The 17899-nt window shown below is 43.0% G+C and overlaps 1 protein-coding gene across 1 annotated transcript in view; it reads left to right on the top strand.

The window, feature by feature from the left end:
* The window catches only part of IQCH (IQ motif containing H), a 113065-nt gene extending 95373 nt beyond the window's left edge, over positions 1-17692 (top strand). Inside the window, 1 exon segment of the mRNA XM_087814423.1 lies at positions 17609-17692. Coding sequence (XP_087670549.1) covers positions 17609-17692 — 84 coding nt within the window.
* Positions 17693-17899: the final 207 nt, after the last annotated feature.

Here is a 17899-nt window from a genome sequence, read left to right as displayed (position 1 = left end):
TTTTAAAGAGAGAGAGAGAGAGAAAGGAAGGGACATCAATTTGTTGTTCCACTTATTCATGCCTTCATTGGTTGATTCTTGTATGTGCCCTGATCGAGGATTGAACCTGCAACCTTGGCATATCGGGATGATGCTCTGACCACCTGAGCTACCGGGCCAGGGCCGTGATAGGTGATTTCTAAAAGAAGCATGCACACTCGCAATCACGGAACAATCGACAAACTGAAGCTTCCTGGACACGTGTGAATAGACCGTGATGCTGTCAGGTTTACGATCAGTCAGTTGACAGCCCCTTTGAAGACTGAAGGAAAAGGAACCGCACAGATGAAACCACAATGAGGGCGCATCCAGAACGAACGCCTGGAAAATGCTTCGTTTGGGCCGGTTCCTCTAAGTAACATGCTCTGCAGGGGGAGGCAAAAACTTTTCTGGACTCTAAGAAGAGCTGTTGTCCCATGTCAGAAACAGGTGGCAAAGCATCATTTAGATCTGTGTAGGCCAGGTGCATGGGTTTCTCATCCAGTGTCCTCAATAAATAACCAACTGATTCAGAAACAAGACCGGATGAGTCCCAGAGGTGCGTATTTTAGAAATGAAAAGTAGTCGCCTAACAACTTTTAAACTTTAATTAATACTTTTGTCAGAATAGGCATAAATCCTTACCCTTTCCTACCTGTCGTTACACCTCCTCTCTCTCTGTGGCCCCTCCACACCCCAGCTGGTGAGTGGCCAGAAGGGACCATCTTTGCAGACATCTTAAAACAACCCAAGTCATTTATAAGCATTTTTAACAGCACATGATCTGTAATGAATGATTAAGTAAAACCTTTTGTGTTAAATTATGATGTTAATAATGATTCTGTCTCCTGTAATTTATTATGAATTCTCCAGTGCTCCGGGTTTGATTTTGATAGAATGCAGCAACAACAAAGTTTATGTGATGACTTCATTTTTAGAATTCTTCCTTTGAAGGCACACATTTCCCCCACTGCTGCTGCTACTGTAATTATGTACAAAACCAATCACTCATTAGAGTTAGGATACATTATCTTCTAGACAGATGAGGCTAAATAAGCAGCACATTAATAATTCAGAGAGCAGTTCATTATGCATGTGGATGCCGGCTCCGCAACTGAAATAAGAACCTCATCAGCCTCTGCCAACCCTTAAACAATAGTTCTGTGTTCCTGCAGCCGCATTCAAGTTTACGCTTGTTAAACTGCTACTTGGATTATTTTATCAAACATTCATTTATTCGTGGTCCCTTACTGCCGAGAACAGATTTTGGAAGCTCCTTTTTTAAGTTAATGATTTGAGCAATGGGTGTTATTAATTCTCAGAATATTATAAACATGATTAATTTTCAGGCAGAGATTTATTGCATAAGGATTTCAACTATGTCAACTGAAATGCATCACTGTCAAAACAAGTATCACGGCGAAAATAGAATATGCTCCACACTTCAAGTGCTGGTGCTCAGAACTAAATCGATTTAAATTGTGGCTGAAGCAAAATTATATTCTCCAGTGAAAAGGAGTATTTCCAGCTCCCTTTCTTTGGCTTGAAGCATTCTTGTTAGATTGTGATTTAGAAAGGTAGTTTAATAAAACTAGACTTCTTCCGACAATGTTTTGTCTTCTATTTTCCCCCTTGTTTTACTAGGAAAGGTTAACCTCTGGAATCCCACACATTCCAAATGTGGCCAGTGGGAACTTTGTCAGGAGTCAAGGGTCATGAATTCTGACACCCTATCTGCCTCAGCTTCCTCGTTTGTAAAATAAGGGAGGGCTAAGTGGCCCCCAAGGTCTCTTGAGGGATTTGATTTATGGGGCCTGGAAAATGGGGCTCTATACCAAGCCTGGCCCAGCAGCCTTGTGTACAGTGGGGTGCTGGGGGCAGGGAGAGATGTCCTGTAAGGGGACACAGGAAGGGCCCATCCCTCCATATCCCAGCCTCCCATTAAAAGGTATTTTTCTTGCAGAATCTTTTAGAATAATGTTGAATAATAATGTTGTGAGAGGTCACATCCTAGGTCCTCATCAGCAATTACCTTAGTTATCATTTAATACTTTCCCCAAGAATCAACTAGAAGTAAATTCAGCAGGTATTTACTCAATAACTACTATGTGTCAGACACTCTACTAAGCCCAGAGGCTCCAAGGATGAGTAGCAAAGAGCCCCAACTTTATTAGAGAACGCAGACAGGTCAGCAGGTAACTATAATGTGTATAATAATATGATCATAACACCCACAATGTATCAAGCCTTGACCCCACGCAGGGTACTTTAAGTGCTTTACATGAATCTTTATACAACCTATATGTGAGGCAGGCGCTGTTATTATGTTTACTTTTAGATAAGAAGACTGAGGTTAAGAGATGTTAAGCAACTTATGGAAGGTCACTCAGCAAACAAGTGTGGGAGCCAAGATTTAAGCCCAGGCCTGTCAGACTTTAAAGCCTATGTCTGACCATTTTGCTATCCTACCTGCCTGACATTGGCTGAGCGTCAATGATCCAGCCCCCGAGTAGAGCTTAAGTTTATCCCTGAAGGAGTCTCTGGCTGGGCCACAGAGAAAACTCTTCTTCCAAAAGAGGCTGCATGTACCCGTGCGATGAGGTTGTTTCCATGCATGTTGCCTTTATCCATTTGATTCTACTCTGCTCTGAGCTAGGCTGAGACTCGGTGAGCACTGAACAGGCCAGGTGGTCACGGAGGAGTCTTCTGATACTATAAAATCCACATAGGTCGTGATGTCCTTGGCAGACTGTACAGCATCTGAAGAGAGTAGATTATACAAATCAGTCTTTTAAAAATGATGATTTCTCACCCAGCCGGGCATGGCTCAGCAGATGAGCATTGACCTAGGATCCAGGCAATCAGGGTTTGATTCCCGGTCAGGGCACATGCCCCGGTTGAGGGCTGCAGCCGATCAATGACTCTCTCATCATTGATGTTTCTCTCTCTCTCTCTCTCTGAAGTCAATAAAGATATATTTTAAAAAATTAAAAAAATTAAAATGATGATTTCTCTTTGTATCATGCTTTTATACTTTAAACAGACCTGAGTATATTTGACCCCCATGATAGCCTCGAGAAATAAAGAAGTCAGGGCTCATCGCATCCATTTTACAGATTAGGAAACTGAGGCCATGCAAAGTCAAGTGACCTGCCCAAGGTCATAAAGTTAAGTAAGTGGCATAGTCCAGGTCTTCTGAGCCAAGTCCCTTTCTAATTAAAAGGTTTATTCGTCAGTTGGTCAGTTTTTATTTTAAATAATTTCCCTTATTTGTGAAATTATTTTAATTAACAAATAATAATGAACTAACATTTTTTGAGTGATTACTTTGTGCCAGGCACTGTTCCCAGGTCTTTATGTACTCACCTAAACCTCACAACAACACTGTCACCTGAGCTACCGGGCTGGATAAAAGACAACCCGAGATCACCATCAGCTTTTTCTTATAGAAAAACAGAGTTGGTTAAGTCTTTAAAAAAGTACATTTATCATGTATGTTCATCTTTATTAGCATTATAATTACACAATTACTAAGCACTTAATATATGCCAGGAATTTCACCAAGCATTAGGGATACAAAGACATTTAACAAACTCCCTGTCCTTGAGGATTTGAAAAGTAATATAAAATAGCACACACACAAAGAGAAGCCCAAGCCCTCATTTAAGTGCCATTTGAGCAGCAGCCCCACAACCTGCTGCTAAAGTTCTTAGGAAAAACTACTGTGGACTGGTGGGGGCAGGGAACACGTTATTAACACCAGAGAACTTTGTCCATCCTTAGACGAGGACAGTCACTAAGCCGCAAGGAGGGAGAAGGAACAGAAGCAAAGAGAGCCCGTGGTTCTTTCAGGAGATGGCAACGGGCCTGCTGGGCTGAGGCAGAGAAGCTGGGAAGTGGAGAGTAAGGGAAGTGGCTGGAGCAGCCCGCTGAGCTTGGGGGAGCCTGCCCGCCAAGACAGGCACGCGGACTGTGTCTTGGAGGCAAGTAGGACACATGAAGAGTTCTGAGCATTGACCAACCTGGGTTCAGGGAACAACCAATCTGGTGGTGACGCTCAGAATCCCAGGGGCCAGCAGGGAAAGGACCAGCCTGGAAAGTTACATTTAGTATAGGTCCAAAATGCTCCAGACCCTGTAGATGCTTTCAAAGAAACAGCAAAAAAATTAGCAGCTACCACTTAGCAGGGGCCAGGAACTGTGCTAGATGCTTACCTAATCATCAGAGGTCAGAGAAGTTAAATGACAGATTCAAGACCACACACAGAGCGGGTGGCCTAGTCCGAACGTGAACCTCAGTCAGTCTGACTCCATGGGGCCTTCCTGCTACAGAGCTCTGCGAGCACCCCACCCCTACGGAGGGAGAAGCAGCCCTCCAGGTGAGGAAAGTCTGGACAAAGAAGAGGCAGTTTGGAGACATATACCAAATGTCCTGGCTTTTCTTTCAGATTCCTTATGACTCACAAGCCAAGGTCTAGGAGGAGGGGGAACTGCAGTCTATCTCTGTAGAGAGGAAGAAACCTTGGGACAGCCTGTCCTTACTTGCTGTCCAGAAATACTGGGCACTGAGCTCTTCTGCATGGTTTAGAGCCAAGATAAACAGCATTGAACTGGATCCTGCTACCAGATGCCTGCCTACCTCTCTCGCTCGCTGACTAGGGCCTGATCTCGTATTTACTAGTTTATATACTATGGCGGCATAAGACAAGTTTAGAAGACAAAAATAACCTTGGAATTATCTTGTGAATTCATGGTAATTACCATGCAATTACATGCTCAGTAACCACAATGGAATTCCAGAGTATTTACAGTTCACTTTCGTATACAAAAGCTCAGGCTTCTGGGCCTTCATTGTGCAGGCAGGAGCATGGCACGGCCTGGCACGGCCTGGCACGGCCTGGCATGGCAGGGCGAGCGGGCCTCGTGACCAGAATTTCCCCAGTGACTGAGCCAGAACTTCCTATAGCTGGTTATCCCACGCTAATTCCCGACAGGTCCACCAGAGCCACACCCCCTTCCTAAGGATGTCCCCTGAGGTCAGGGTCTGGAGTGACTGCCCTGAGCTGTCATTCTCTAGGGATGGTGTGACTGACCTCTGGGCTTTGTGAGCCACCTGCTTCTGCCCCAAAGCATTCATTAACTGGAAGTCCTCCAAATTATGCCCTTCGAGGTCTCAAGTCAGAGGGAGATGCTGTCCACTTACTATATTTAATTTATCCATTCTTTCTTTCTTTTATAAAAACACGCATTGCCTGTTCTGTGCTCGCAGCATGCCCAGCCTGCTCTCAGAAAGCCTCTGCCCATGTAAGGGGGACAGGAGGGGAACAACTCACAATAGGTCAGGTGGTAACAAGTACAGTTGTGAGACATGAGGCTCAAACAGGTTTTCTCTTGTAAAAAGAAAATTCCCAATGGCTACAAATGAAACAAGACCAACGGAGGCACACAACTCAAGATGCATGCGCCTGAGAGCCCAGTGTTTTCATAGATGCGAACTCTGCTTGCCCATGGGAAGAGCAGGTTTCATTAATAGTACTGATAACGTGACCATCAGATATAATACTTTACATAAAGGTCGAAGAAACAATGTGTGGGGGAGATATGTCTCAAAAGGTGAACATGAAATGTGTGAGTGTGTTTGTGTGTGTGAGTGTGTGTGGGGGTGATGTTCAGTCTCTGCTGGGCACTCAGTCAGCCTCAGTTCCCCTGTGTGATCCCAAAGATGGAAAGTGTGAGATGTCACAATGGATAGTATCAGATCTTATGATCCTTGCAGCCAACTGGGGATCAACAGCATTTCTTTTTCCTTCTATTCCAAGCACTGCACTAGGGCAGGCACCTGATTTCCCAGCCCTTGAGGGTCCCCAAAGTTCAAAATCTGGGCCAGGCTCCTTCACTTTCTATGCCCAAAGCTTGGCCATGGCCCTGTTTGCCATTCTCCAAGTTTCCAGTTATCCAAGGTCAAACATAGCTGATTGTCAAAGGCAAATATCACATCTCACAAAGGATATGCTACAGAACCAACCGCCAGGATCCAATACTTTTCTTTTGTACATATTAAATTTTAAATGTTTTTAGAAAATGTTATGATTGAAATACTTTAGGCCTACTGTAACTAGTCTCTTTGGGATAGCTCCCACTGATAGGCAAAGATAAATAGCAGTTTCCCAAACAAAGAAAGCAGTTGAAATAACAATCCTAACGTTAGTCCTCTCAAGGAGGTGAACTATGCTTAGTTGACTTGATTCCAAAGAGCGCAATATGGAAAGGGGAGAAAGTCTATCTGCAGTGAGAAACCCGGCAAAAACTACCTCAGCCAGACCAGGACCAGCCTCATCAGCCGTGTTGATACGGTACCCTTGATAGGAGGTGATGAGGAGCGCAGTTCCCCTACATAGTCCTCTCAGAAGCACATTACCCCATTCTAATTATGGCAGAAACATCGGACAAACCCAGAGTGAAGGGCATTTTACAAAATAGCTGAACAGGACTCCTCAAAACTGTCAGGACCATCAAAAACAAGGAAAGTCTGAAAAACTGTTCCAGCCCAGAAGAACCTAAAGAAACATGATGACTAAATATAATGTATTTCCCTGGATGGGATCCTAGAACAAAAAAAAAGGGGGTAGGGGAAAACTAATAAAATCGAAACAGTATGGACTTAAGATGATAGTAATGTAGAGATTTGGCTTCTTAGTTTTGACAAATGTACCACATCAATGTAAGATGTTAACAATGGGACTGAATATGGGGTAAACAGGAACTCTCTGTATTATCTTTGTAACTTTCTATTACTCTACAACTATCCTAAAATCAAACGTTTATTTAAATACTTTATAAGAGTCTTACATTCAGTTGTGGTTTTTTTCTAGTTGAAGGCAACCAATCGCTATGCAGTGATGACCACCCAGCTGAGACACGAAAATCTCTCACTGATCTTCCACTATGTTTTTCTCCAGATGTGTAAGGCCCATGGCATCGGTTATGACATTGAGGTATGAAGGGTGACAGTTGGCCAAGGCTAGACAAAATAAATATAGGTCTGTGGGTGATCTAGGCAGCTAATAATCTGGGGCCTCTTCAAACAGGTCTTCTTTAAATACTAGTTTCACATGTGTTTAGAGGAAGGCTGAGTGCTGCTTAGGGAGGGGTAGAAAGGCAGCTCCGCAGGGGTGGCACTTGTTCCTGGGAAGTTCAGCTCTGTCCTCAAACTTGCATACCCACCTTGGTAAAGCAAAAGCTTTGTAGCTCCAGACTTAGCAGGAATTTGGGGGACCATCTCTTGAACCTGAAGCATGCCCTTATAAGCTCCTTGATCACACCCAAAGCTGCTTATCAATGTCTCCCTGCTGTCTTAGTCTGCTCTGGCTGCCATAACAAACACCACAGCAGAAATTTATTTCTCACAATTCTGGGGGCAGGGAAGCCCAAGAAGAAAACCAGGTCAGTTGGGTTCCTAGTGAGGGATCTCTTCCTGGCTTGTGGATGGCCACTTTCTCCTGTGTCCTACCTAACATGGCAGAGAGAGAGTTCTGGTGTCTCTGTAACCTCTTTTATAAGTGCACCAGTTCTATTGGGACAGGACCCCACCTTACGATCTCATTTAACCTTAATCATCTCCTTAAAGGCCCCATTTCCAATACAGTCACATGGGGTTAGGGCTTCAACACGTGAATTGGGTGGAGGGGGCATGCAATTCAGTTCATAGCATCCTTCTACCTACAAATAGTAGTTTCTTTCTAGAGGAGTTCTAATAAAAACAACTTCCCCCATTTTTGGTCTATTTTCAGTGATATTAATGCCCCCTGCCCAGCTGCTTCATCCTTAATGTAGATGGATGGGGGCGAGATATAATATCTCCTACCTAAACCAGAACCTCCATTTTTGTGTCTAGAGACTGTTACTCTGAGAAAAGGTTTCATGTTTTTGCACTTGGATTCAGATTTTCAAATCTCTGACACTGATGGCTATTCAAGGTCTGAGCGACTCCTGCACTTTTACTTGTGGAAGACCCATCCCACATCACATCAAACCTATTAAGAATATAGTCACCTCTCACATTAAATGTAATTTATAGATAATGACATAAGAATTGGGCAATAACCAATTGTTCAAGTGTTTTGATTTGCAGATATTCTGTTCTACATTTATTAATTTTTATTTTTCATACTTGAGAACAAATATAAATTTTTCAGGGATCGAGTCTTTTTACAGGTCCCTGGAAAGCATATAGACCTTAGGCTCAGGGCCAACAGTGAATAGAATGGCCCTACTGACACTGGCGATCTCCACGACCCTGCAGGGCACTGTCAGGGTGCATGAGGCCCTTCGGTTAGATTGATTCATGCTATTTGCAAACACGTATAATGGAGCTCATATTCTCTTGCAAATTGCATTAAACATGGTAAAATATAGAAAGAATGAGAAAAGCCAGATTGAACTGATTTATCTGAAATTAATTGTTACATCTGCTCAACACAATCCCTTTGGAATTAAACAGTTTTTAGCCCCAAACCGATTAGACTGAAACACTTCTATGACCAGAAGGTGGCTAACTCTAACTCTAGCTTTATCTGAATCTATTTGTTTTATTTTCTTCTAAAATATCAAAGCAGGACAAGCCCTATGAATAGGCACATGTGGCAGGGAAAGCGTCCTGCCTGAAAGAAAACATACTCCATAACTTTCTATTGCCTGAAATTATTATTAGAGATTTATTTCTTTGGCTAAGGGCTTTGTGCTTGATTGACGTTCTAGTACTCCTGGGAAAAGTAAAGGGCTAAATTTTATGTTATTTATAGATTTGTGGCTCTGAGTTTATCAGATTCATTTCTAAGAACAAATTTTAGTAGAGGAAACAGACTGCCATGGCCCAGGGGAACAGTGGATGGTGCAGAGGGAGACGTTCCACTAAGGGTGAGGAGTCTTACAGAAAGGGGCAGCGAGGCACCGAAGACACAACTCTGCCTCCAGGTCAGCTGTGCTGAACAACTTATAAAAGATGAGAGATGAAATGGGAGAGAAAGAGAAATGTGGATTGAGGGCAATGGAGTGATAGGACCATATGAAGAAGAGAAGGGTGGCAGAAGGAAAGAGAGAGGAGAGAATCCAGAGACTGGGAGAATCCATTCTGAGAAATGAAGAGAAGGAGATAAACAGAAAGACAAAGAGCAAATCAACAGAAGTACAAAAAGAAAGAGAGAAGAAAACAACTGACTCCTAAACATCTAAAGTGAGAAAAAGAGTCATGTGACTACTTGGGAAATCTGGAAATTCTTCAACAATATCCTTGCTCTAGTTTTCCTGAGATGGGTTCTCATCTTTTCAGGCCCTGGGGTCCATCCCTGGGCAGAACTGTCCACTTGTTCTCTTACTTGCCCACCTTAGGCCGGCAGGTGATGAACCAGCCTTTACAGAGCACCTACTATGCGCTGGCACTGAGCTAAGCACTAGTACTTCATTGTCTCTTTAATCTTGGTGTCTCTTGTAAAAAGCTATTCTGTCTACCAGATCACACTGAGGAAAGTAGGTTCAAAGAGTTTGAGCTCTTGCCCAAGATCTATGGAACTGACGTTTGAATCAATAATTGTCCATAAAGTTAAACACCAAACAACCTCCTATGTGCCTTTCCCCCGACCTAAGGATTATCTATATTCTAAAATATTGTTACCAACCCATCCAAGAATCCTGGGAACCATTTCAAATAAAATATTCCATCTAGGTACCCCTTACGTATTGCTTAGCTAAAGAAGCACAAACTCCTTCATAGCCACCGTGACTATTTCTACCTTGCCAAAGAAAAGAAAAAAAGCTGTGTTTAACAATTAACTTCTCTAAACTTGTATTGCCTCCTTGGATTATGCTGAGTCTAAAAAGATCAGTGTCACCTCTGCTCCACTCTTGGTCGAATTTAATGTGGGTGCTCCTTCCAGAAAGAGAAGCAACATTAACAATGTATCAGTCAGTGCTACCAAAAGGAGAACCCTTAACAGTCCTTATTCTCGGGTTTATGTTTTCCTTCCCATTATTATCACAGAATTTCAAACGATGTCTCATGTCCAAAATCTCAGGGAAAAACCAAACGGGAAATGAGACCGCCCTAGGAGTTTCTTTTTCCCTGCTGAATATTGGAAGGAAGTGTTGCTGGGTTTGTAACCAGCTTGGTGGATCTCGGGCTTGGTATTTCTGCAATGCTACCAAATACCCCCACTGGTTTCCTAATGAAATAAAGTTTCCATGAAAGCCATGTGGAGTGAAGTGTCAAGTTTACTGCCTGCGACCGTGTGGGGCAGGGCTGGCCTCACACACACATGGGCAGTGTGCCATGGTCCTAAATAGCTCCACCAGCAGCGCAGTCAGCTCCTGAGGTCGGGACATGGGCATGGTGACAATCAGGAGAACCCTTCAAGACATTCTGATCCTCCTCCTTCCGGGCACACAGCAAAACGAGGCTTCCTCGGCCCTCTCCCTGAAGCGGGGCGGGCGCTGCAGCTTGGTTTGGCCAGTGAAATATGAGCAGAAGGGCTGTATATCCTTTCTATCCAGGAGCCTTTCAGGCCACTCCGTGAGCTGCCGTGTTTTTTCCTGCCTTAGAAACCATGGAAGCACATTGAGACGGAGCTTCCTTCAGCCTGGGTCCCCAAGCGTCCCAACAGCGACCGGAAATCCATGCCAACCCACATGGGAAACGGAGCATGAGCACAAACCATGCTTTTGTTTTTATAAACAACTAAGAATTGTTTGGGGTTCATTTTTTTCATTACTGCAGCATAACCCAGCCTATTTGATTAATTCAGAAATTAGTATCAAGGAAAGGATGCTCCCCAAACAGAAAACTAATATTATCATTTCAATATGGAATTAGTAAAAAAAAAAAAAAATTGAGATAATTTACTTTTTTGTACTAAGTCTTTGAAAGCTACAGCAGATCTCAGTTTCAATGATTAATATTTCAAGTACTCGCCCAGACGGGAGTGGCTCAGCCACTGAGCATCGGCCTAGGAACCAGGAGATCGTGGTTTGTATTCCCGGTCAGGGCACATGCCCGGGTTGCAGGCTCGGTCCCCGGTCGGGGTCATGCAGGAGGCAGCCGATCAATGACTCTCTCATCATTGATGTTTCTATCTCTCTCTCCCTCTGCCTTCCTCTCTCTGAAATCAATAAAGATATATATATATATATATATATATATATATATATATATATATATAATTTTTTTTTTTTAAGTATTAAAAAAAAAAGTATTTCAAGCTCTCAGTAGTCCCATGTGGCTCTTGACTACCACATTGGACAGCACAGTAAAGGATGTGGAACACCTTACAGATCAATTCGTCAGAGGTTCTCAACCCTGGCTGCCCATTAGAATGACCTGAGTGGGGAGCTTCATGAAGTGCAAATGCTCAGGCAGGGCTTTACATAGGAAGTGAGCTAAAAGGCAGACTCCCTCGCAATGATCCTGAGCTTGGATGATGCCCATGAAAATGCATTTTAACAAGCACACTAGATGATTCTGATGCAGGTATTCTGAGGATCTAATTTCAAAAAACACCTTGTCCTAGACAAGAGATAACAAGTGCTGGTAAAGATGCGGAGAAAGGCAACCCTGTGCACTATTGGTGCGAATGTCAGTTGCTTCAGCCACTGTGGAGGGTCCTCAAAAAATTAAAAATACAACTACATATGACCCAGCAATTCCACTTCTGGGTGTCTGCCCAAAAGAAACAAAATCACCATTTCGAAGAGATAGCTGCACCTCTATGTTCATTGCAGTGTTATTCAAAATACCCAAGATATGGAAACAACTTATGTGTCCATTGATGATGAATGGAAGATATTACACACACACACACACACACACACACACACACACACATATGAATATTATTCAGCCATGGGAAGAAGGAAATCCTGCCATTTGGGACAACATGGATGGACCTTTGGCACATTATGCTAAATGAGATAAGCCAGACAAAGACAAATATTATATGATGTTACTTATATGTGGAATCTAAAAAGCCAAACCTATAGAAACAGAGAGGAGAATGGGGTTTAGCGGGGGTGGTGGGGAGGTTAGAGTTGGAGATATATTGTTAAAGGGTACAAACTTGCAACTAGAAGATTAAGTTCCAGAGGTCTAATGCACAGCGTAGTGATTATAGTCAACCATACTGTGTTACATACTTCAAAATTGCTAAAAGACTAGATCTTAAATATTCTCACTGCAAAAAAGAAATAATTATGTGATGTGATAGAGGTCTTCGCTAAAGCCACAGTGGTAATCATATTGCAATATATAAATGTATCAAAGGAACATGTCGTACACCTTAAATTTATGCAATGTTATATGTAAATTATATCTCAGTTTAAGAAAACACACTATCCTAGAATATATCTACTCCATATTCTGGAGACAGTCTTTCCAAATGTGCTTCTCACAATATTTACAGGTAGCTTTAGACTTTAATTCAAATCTGTCTTAGTGGTCTTAGTGCAGTACATTTTCTTTACTTTGCTTTCAATATAATATGCTATTTCTTTTCTCCCCGTGCATATTTTATAGGACAGACAAGGAACTGTTTTCATATTATATGAACACCTGAGGAGAGACAGGTTGGGAATGTTGTGAGTATGAAGTATGTCTATGAGATGTATAAGCTAAGAAAATAGGCTACACCAACAAACAAGTATGACGCTTCTCACGCTTTTTTTTTTTTTTTTTGATCTTTTTAAAAATGAATTTATTGGGGTTACATTGGTTAGTAAAATTATGTAAGTTTCAGGTGTACAATTCTATAATACATCCTCTGTGTATTGTATTGTGTGTCCCCTACCCCAAGTCAAGTCTCCTTCCATCACCATTTATCCCTCCTTTGCCCTCTCCCGCCTCTCCTCACCCCCATTTCCCTCTGGTAATCACCACACTGTTGTCTGTCGATGAGGGTTTTTTAATTTTTATTTTTTATTTTTTTTAAAGGAATATTTTTCCATTGCTTTTCAGAGAATGGAAGGGGGAGAGAGAGAAAAACATCGATGTGAGAGAGACACACCAATTGGTTGCCTCCCACATGCACCCTGACCGGGGATTGAACCTGCAACTGAGATACGCACCCTTGGCTGGAATCGAATCCAGGACCCTTCAGTCCACAGGCCAGCACTCTAACCACTGAGCAAACAGGCCAGGGCATATGAGGGTTTTTTTTTTTTAAATCAGCATGCTGATTTATTGGAAGTCTATCTTATTTAAATCTTCAAACATTTCATAAAATGACTTTAGATGTGTCACTGGGGGTTCATAAATATAATTGATTATTAATTATCCAGATTGATGAGTAAGAGGCTAGTTTCAACAAAATACTACACTCAAACGCACACACACAACAAATCTGACCGGTGATGACCGGCTCAGATGTAATGTGGAAGGGCTTGCTGGCATACTTAGAAAAGTGTTTTCGTGCCTTTGGCAAGATGCACCCCAAAAGGCAGAGTCTGTGGTCACTCCTCAGGCCCAGTTTTGGCCGTGGTGCAGTCTTCTCGAGATCCACGTGTGCCGAGAAGAATCCTGCTGGCAGGCTCAGGAAGCTTCTCTATTTCCTGCAAATTCCTTTTCAGGGAATATTGGAGGGTTAGCAAAGGTATCTCTTCATCTAGGACTCAGGACTTTAGAGCCACCATCTTGAATTTTGTCTTATGTCGTATCTTAGAATGCGGTTATTTGGTGCCTTTAAGTCATCCTAATTTATTGGGAAACCATTTCTACCCTATATGTCTCTCCTTATAACATCTACAGCAGTGTGACCTCATGTTGAAACACACACACACACACACACACACACACACACACACACACACACACAGATCTGGTCTCATAAAAATCTGACCAAGTAAGAGCCCATTCCTCTATTAAGTATCAATGTCCCTGAACAGCCTCAGTTTCTCCTCAGATGCTCTCTCCTAGACACTGGTCCCCAGTGGTGCACATGAAAACAGGCAAAGATGCACACAGGACAGGTCTCAATTCCCGATCCAAATACAGTCCTTTGTTTTACCAAAGTATAATCAGTTGTAACAGGCAACGTCAATGGCTTAGCACGTCAAGTCCTGATAAGCCAGGAAAGGGGAGCAGCAGCTTACCAGTACCAGAACGCCAGAGATGAAATTCTTCCTGTTCCACTCCCTCCAAACGTGTCACTTTGATGTCCAGGGCTATAGGAGGACATAGGCCACCAGGCAGCTACGGGGACTGGGAGAACCCAGCATTTAGCTGGATTTGAAGTTGGCAAGCTGGGGAATAAGAAATTTGTATAGTTATGATTCTAATTAAGCAGGAAAGATTCAAGGTCTAAGAACATTTCTAAGCTCAGGAATTTGGACAGTGGGTTGGTTAAGTACAGGAACTAGAAGTCAGAACACAGAGACATGAACTCCGCCTCACCAGGCAGTGGCTGGCACGAAAGGTAGACTGAAAAGGACAAGCCGGGCTGGGACTGGAACTAGACAAACCCTCATGCATGGCTGGGAGAAGGGTGGCGAGTGCCGTTTGCTGGGGGGGGAAACAGCCAGGCAAGCGAAAAACAGGGTTCAGGTGCCTGGAGGTCATCCCAAGAAGCAGCATCAGCCAGGAATGTTCCAACTACAAAGGGTAAAAGGCCAGCCTGAGGGCGAGGTGGAGAGAGCAAGACCGTATGGCTCAAAGAGGAGGCCGCTTTTAGAGACCCAGGTTGGCAAAGGGATGGCATAAAGGGAGCCCATCAGCAGAAGCTGACACTCAGGAACAGGACAGGAACATCCTTCATGGGACGACACAAGGATAGTGTTAACAGGACCGAGGCAGAGTTCCTGAAGCTCCCTAAGAAGCTCTATCTAGGTGGGTACTAAAGGAACCAAGCGAGAAGAAAACCACAGAATTTAGGGGTTGGAAGAGACTGTTTTGCGAAAAAGGAAACCCCCAATTATCAAACTGACCAAGCAGCAGGTTGACTTGATGATGAAACCTACAGAATGAATAATTGGACCCGGAGGAACCCACCCAGCTGTGCCTCCACGTGCCCCTGAGATTTCAGGCAAGGAGGCCTTGTCCTGCAGGCAGAGTAGCTTTGGTAGAAATAGTCCTGTTGGTGCACCTTCTAGATGGTTATTGCTACTCACACATCCTACGCAGGGGACACTGTTGATGTGGTCCTCCTGAAAGACTCCTAGAGCTTTGTCTACTGTTTTCTATCCGTCCTACTCTAACCCCTCACTGCAGGGAACGACTGTGGAAGAGCAAGGGAGGATTGTCGTACCAACTGACCTTCATAATATAGAAGGGAAACTGAGGCTTAGAGAGAGGATGTGACTCACTGGGGTCACACAGTAGATTGTGTCTCCTGATCTTGAATCTAGTGTTCTGTTCGCTACCCCACAATGACTATATTGTGTGGCCACCCTGGAACCCTCTTATGGAATGTGGAGATTTTCGGCCTATTGTGAGTTGCTTTGCTACTTGTGCAAGTTTGCTGATTTAGTTTTACTGAGTATTTGATAGGATTGAAGATTATCACTGAGATTCTCACTTGCATCTGGTTGTGCTTTCTTGGGCGTAAGATGAAAGGGAGGAATTATGGCTGGTGTATCAGGACTGCACTAAGCCACGGGCAGGGAGGTTGAAAACATAATTTAACAGACAATGGCCAGGAGACCGTCCTCATTTTCTAGAACTCGGATTGAAAAAGAAAAGATGAACAGATACAAGCTTTTTTTCCTCCCTTCGTGTGGCTTAAATTTTCTCTAGAGCTTTAAGGAGAGACTTTTCCTGAGATGGCTGGGCTCTGTTTGGCTTTATTGCAATCACGTCACATTGGGTAAAGAAGGTTAGTTGGCCACCTCTTTAGAAAAGGTGAAGGCTCCAAGGGGGGATGACCTTACAGGCCAGAGCTCTGTGGTTTAGCTTTGCCAGGATAATGCCATACCAACTCCATTTATAATGGGATATTTCTTGGAATAGTGGAATTTGAGGAGAAATTTCAGAGATGGGAAAGTGAAGGAAATTCTAGAAATGAATTACTTAATAGGGAAGGGGACTTAAAGTCCACCCAGCCTCTTGGTTTCCAACCTGAGAACCAGGAACCCCAGCAGGCTGAAGCAGGATGACAAGAGGGGCGTGGATCCATGTGCGGAGCCCTACATCACACACAGGCATGCACACACATGTACACACAGCTATAATTTTTTAAATTATGGGTCTCAACCTTTAGCATATATAAGAATCACCTGGGGGGCGGGGGGGGGGGCTTGGTGAAACTACATATTCCTGGATTCCAAACCCAAAGATCCTGATTTTGTTGATCTGGGGTAGAGCCCGGGAGTCTGCTGTTTTAGAAGCTCCCGGGGTCTAATACATAAAAGCCCTGTGGCAATAGAACACAAATACCTTTTTTAAAATGATCAACTCTGAAATTGCCTTGGGTGCTCTTTATTCTCTTAAAAGAAGAGATACTAATGCTCAGTAGCGATAAGGGTGGGGGTGGGCAGTCCTTGGATTTGGGAAATGTAACTCAAAAAGTTTGGGAGCACTGATCTAGTCCAATTCCTTCATTTCAGAGACAAAGAAATGAAGATCCAGAGAGGTGAAGTAACTTTCCCCAAGGTCACACAGTTAGTGGCAGGAGAAAGAGCCCTGGTCTCCTGTCTTGGGGCCTGGAAAGCTTTCTAATCCCACCTTGACCCAAGGGAAAGCATGATCAGGTTGGAAGGCAGCCATTCCAAAAGGTGTCTGTCTTAGACGCTAAGGTGACTTATGTTACAGGCAACAACTAGGAAAGAGGTAGCTCCAAAGTTTTTTTTCACCTGCTTTAAGGGGCAGCTAACTCTTTAGGTTCACCCCCTCAGGGCAGAACTATTTTTTTAAAAAGTAACCCATTCATTTAATCTATTCTTTTCCTTTGGTAAACAAAACTAAAAAAATACCTAGAAAAAAAAAAAAAAAAATACCCTGAACTTTGTTTCCAAGTTAAAGCTTAAATGATCTAGTTGTTTGGGAATGTTCACCCACCACAGTATAATTCTACAGGATGGTTTGCCAGTCATGTGGGAATCTTCTTAAAGTGTGTGTTCAGCTTTATAAAGACAGGTGTCCACGAAAGGGGCATGTTCTCCTCTAACATGGAAGGGGGGGAATTATATATAAGAAGCAGGAGTCACCTGTACACATGAGGTAGAAAATAATACTGAGGTGCAAATGTCTCCGTAGACAAGGAAATTGTTAGGCATGAATTACACTTAGCAGCAATTCTATTAAACTAAGTTAAACAATTTCTGAAATGAGCTAATAATACTGCTGTCCTCACTCAGTGGTAGCCTTTTGCTAGGAATCACTGAATCTATTCCTGTATTCTGCTAAGTTGATTAATAAAAAATATTTATTACACAAATCCTTTTTGTTGACAAGCTAAAATGGAGCCTCATCTTTCATATCTCCCCGAAGATTGCCACCTTGTGAGATTGAAAATACTCATTAAATTCCATCACCAGACAGGCACAAATGAGAGGGTGATTGTTTTTAAGCATGTGAGGGGAATCGTTGGTAAACTCATTTGTTTGGATATCATTAACAGAACAATCGGTGAGGATCTCCAGGGGGTCCTCATGACCTTTGCTCGCAATCTCTTCATCATCCATCAAGAAATATCAGCACCTAATATGCAAGGCAAGACCAATTTTAAGGTGAGGTGTTAATTAACTAACGATCCTGGTTGATTTCTACACAAGGGCTGAAATACCTCATGCTGTATTGTAAACAAGTGCTAAACCACTTTTTTATTATTATAAGCAGTACATTTTTTACAATGTGCAGGGTCAATATTGTAAGGTTCTCACTGAACCTGTTAGTTAAATTTAATAGCTTG

This window comes from Miniopterus natalensis, chromosome 1, assembly GCF_054644295.1.
Source record: "Miniopterus natalensis isolate mMinNat1 chromosome 1, mMinNat1.hap1, whole genome shotgun sequence".
In the NCBI taxonomy this organism is placed as follows: Eukaryota; Metazoa; Chordata; class Mammalia; order Chiroptera; family Miniopteridae; genus Miniopterus; species Miniopterus natalensis.
The sequence above is the reverse complement of the archived record's forward strand: the minus strand, read 5'-3'. Positions and strand labels throughout refer to the sequence as shown.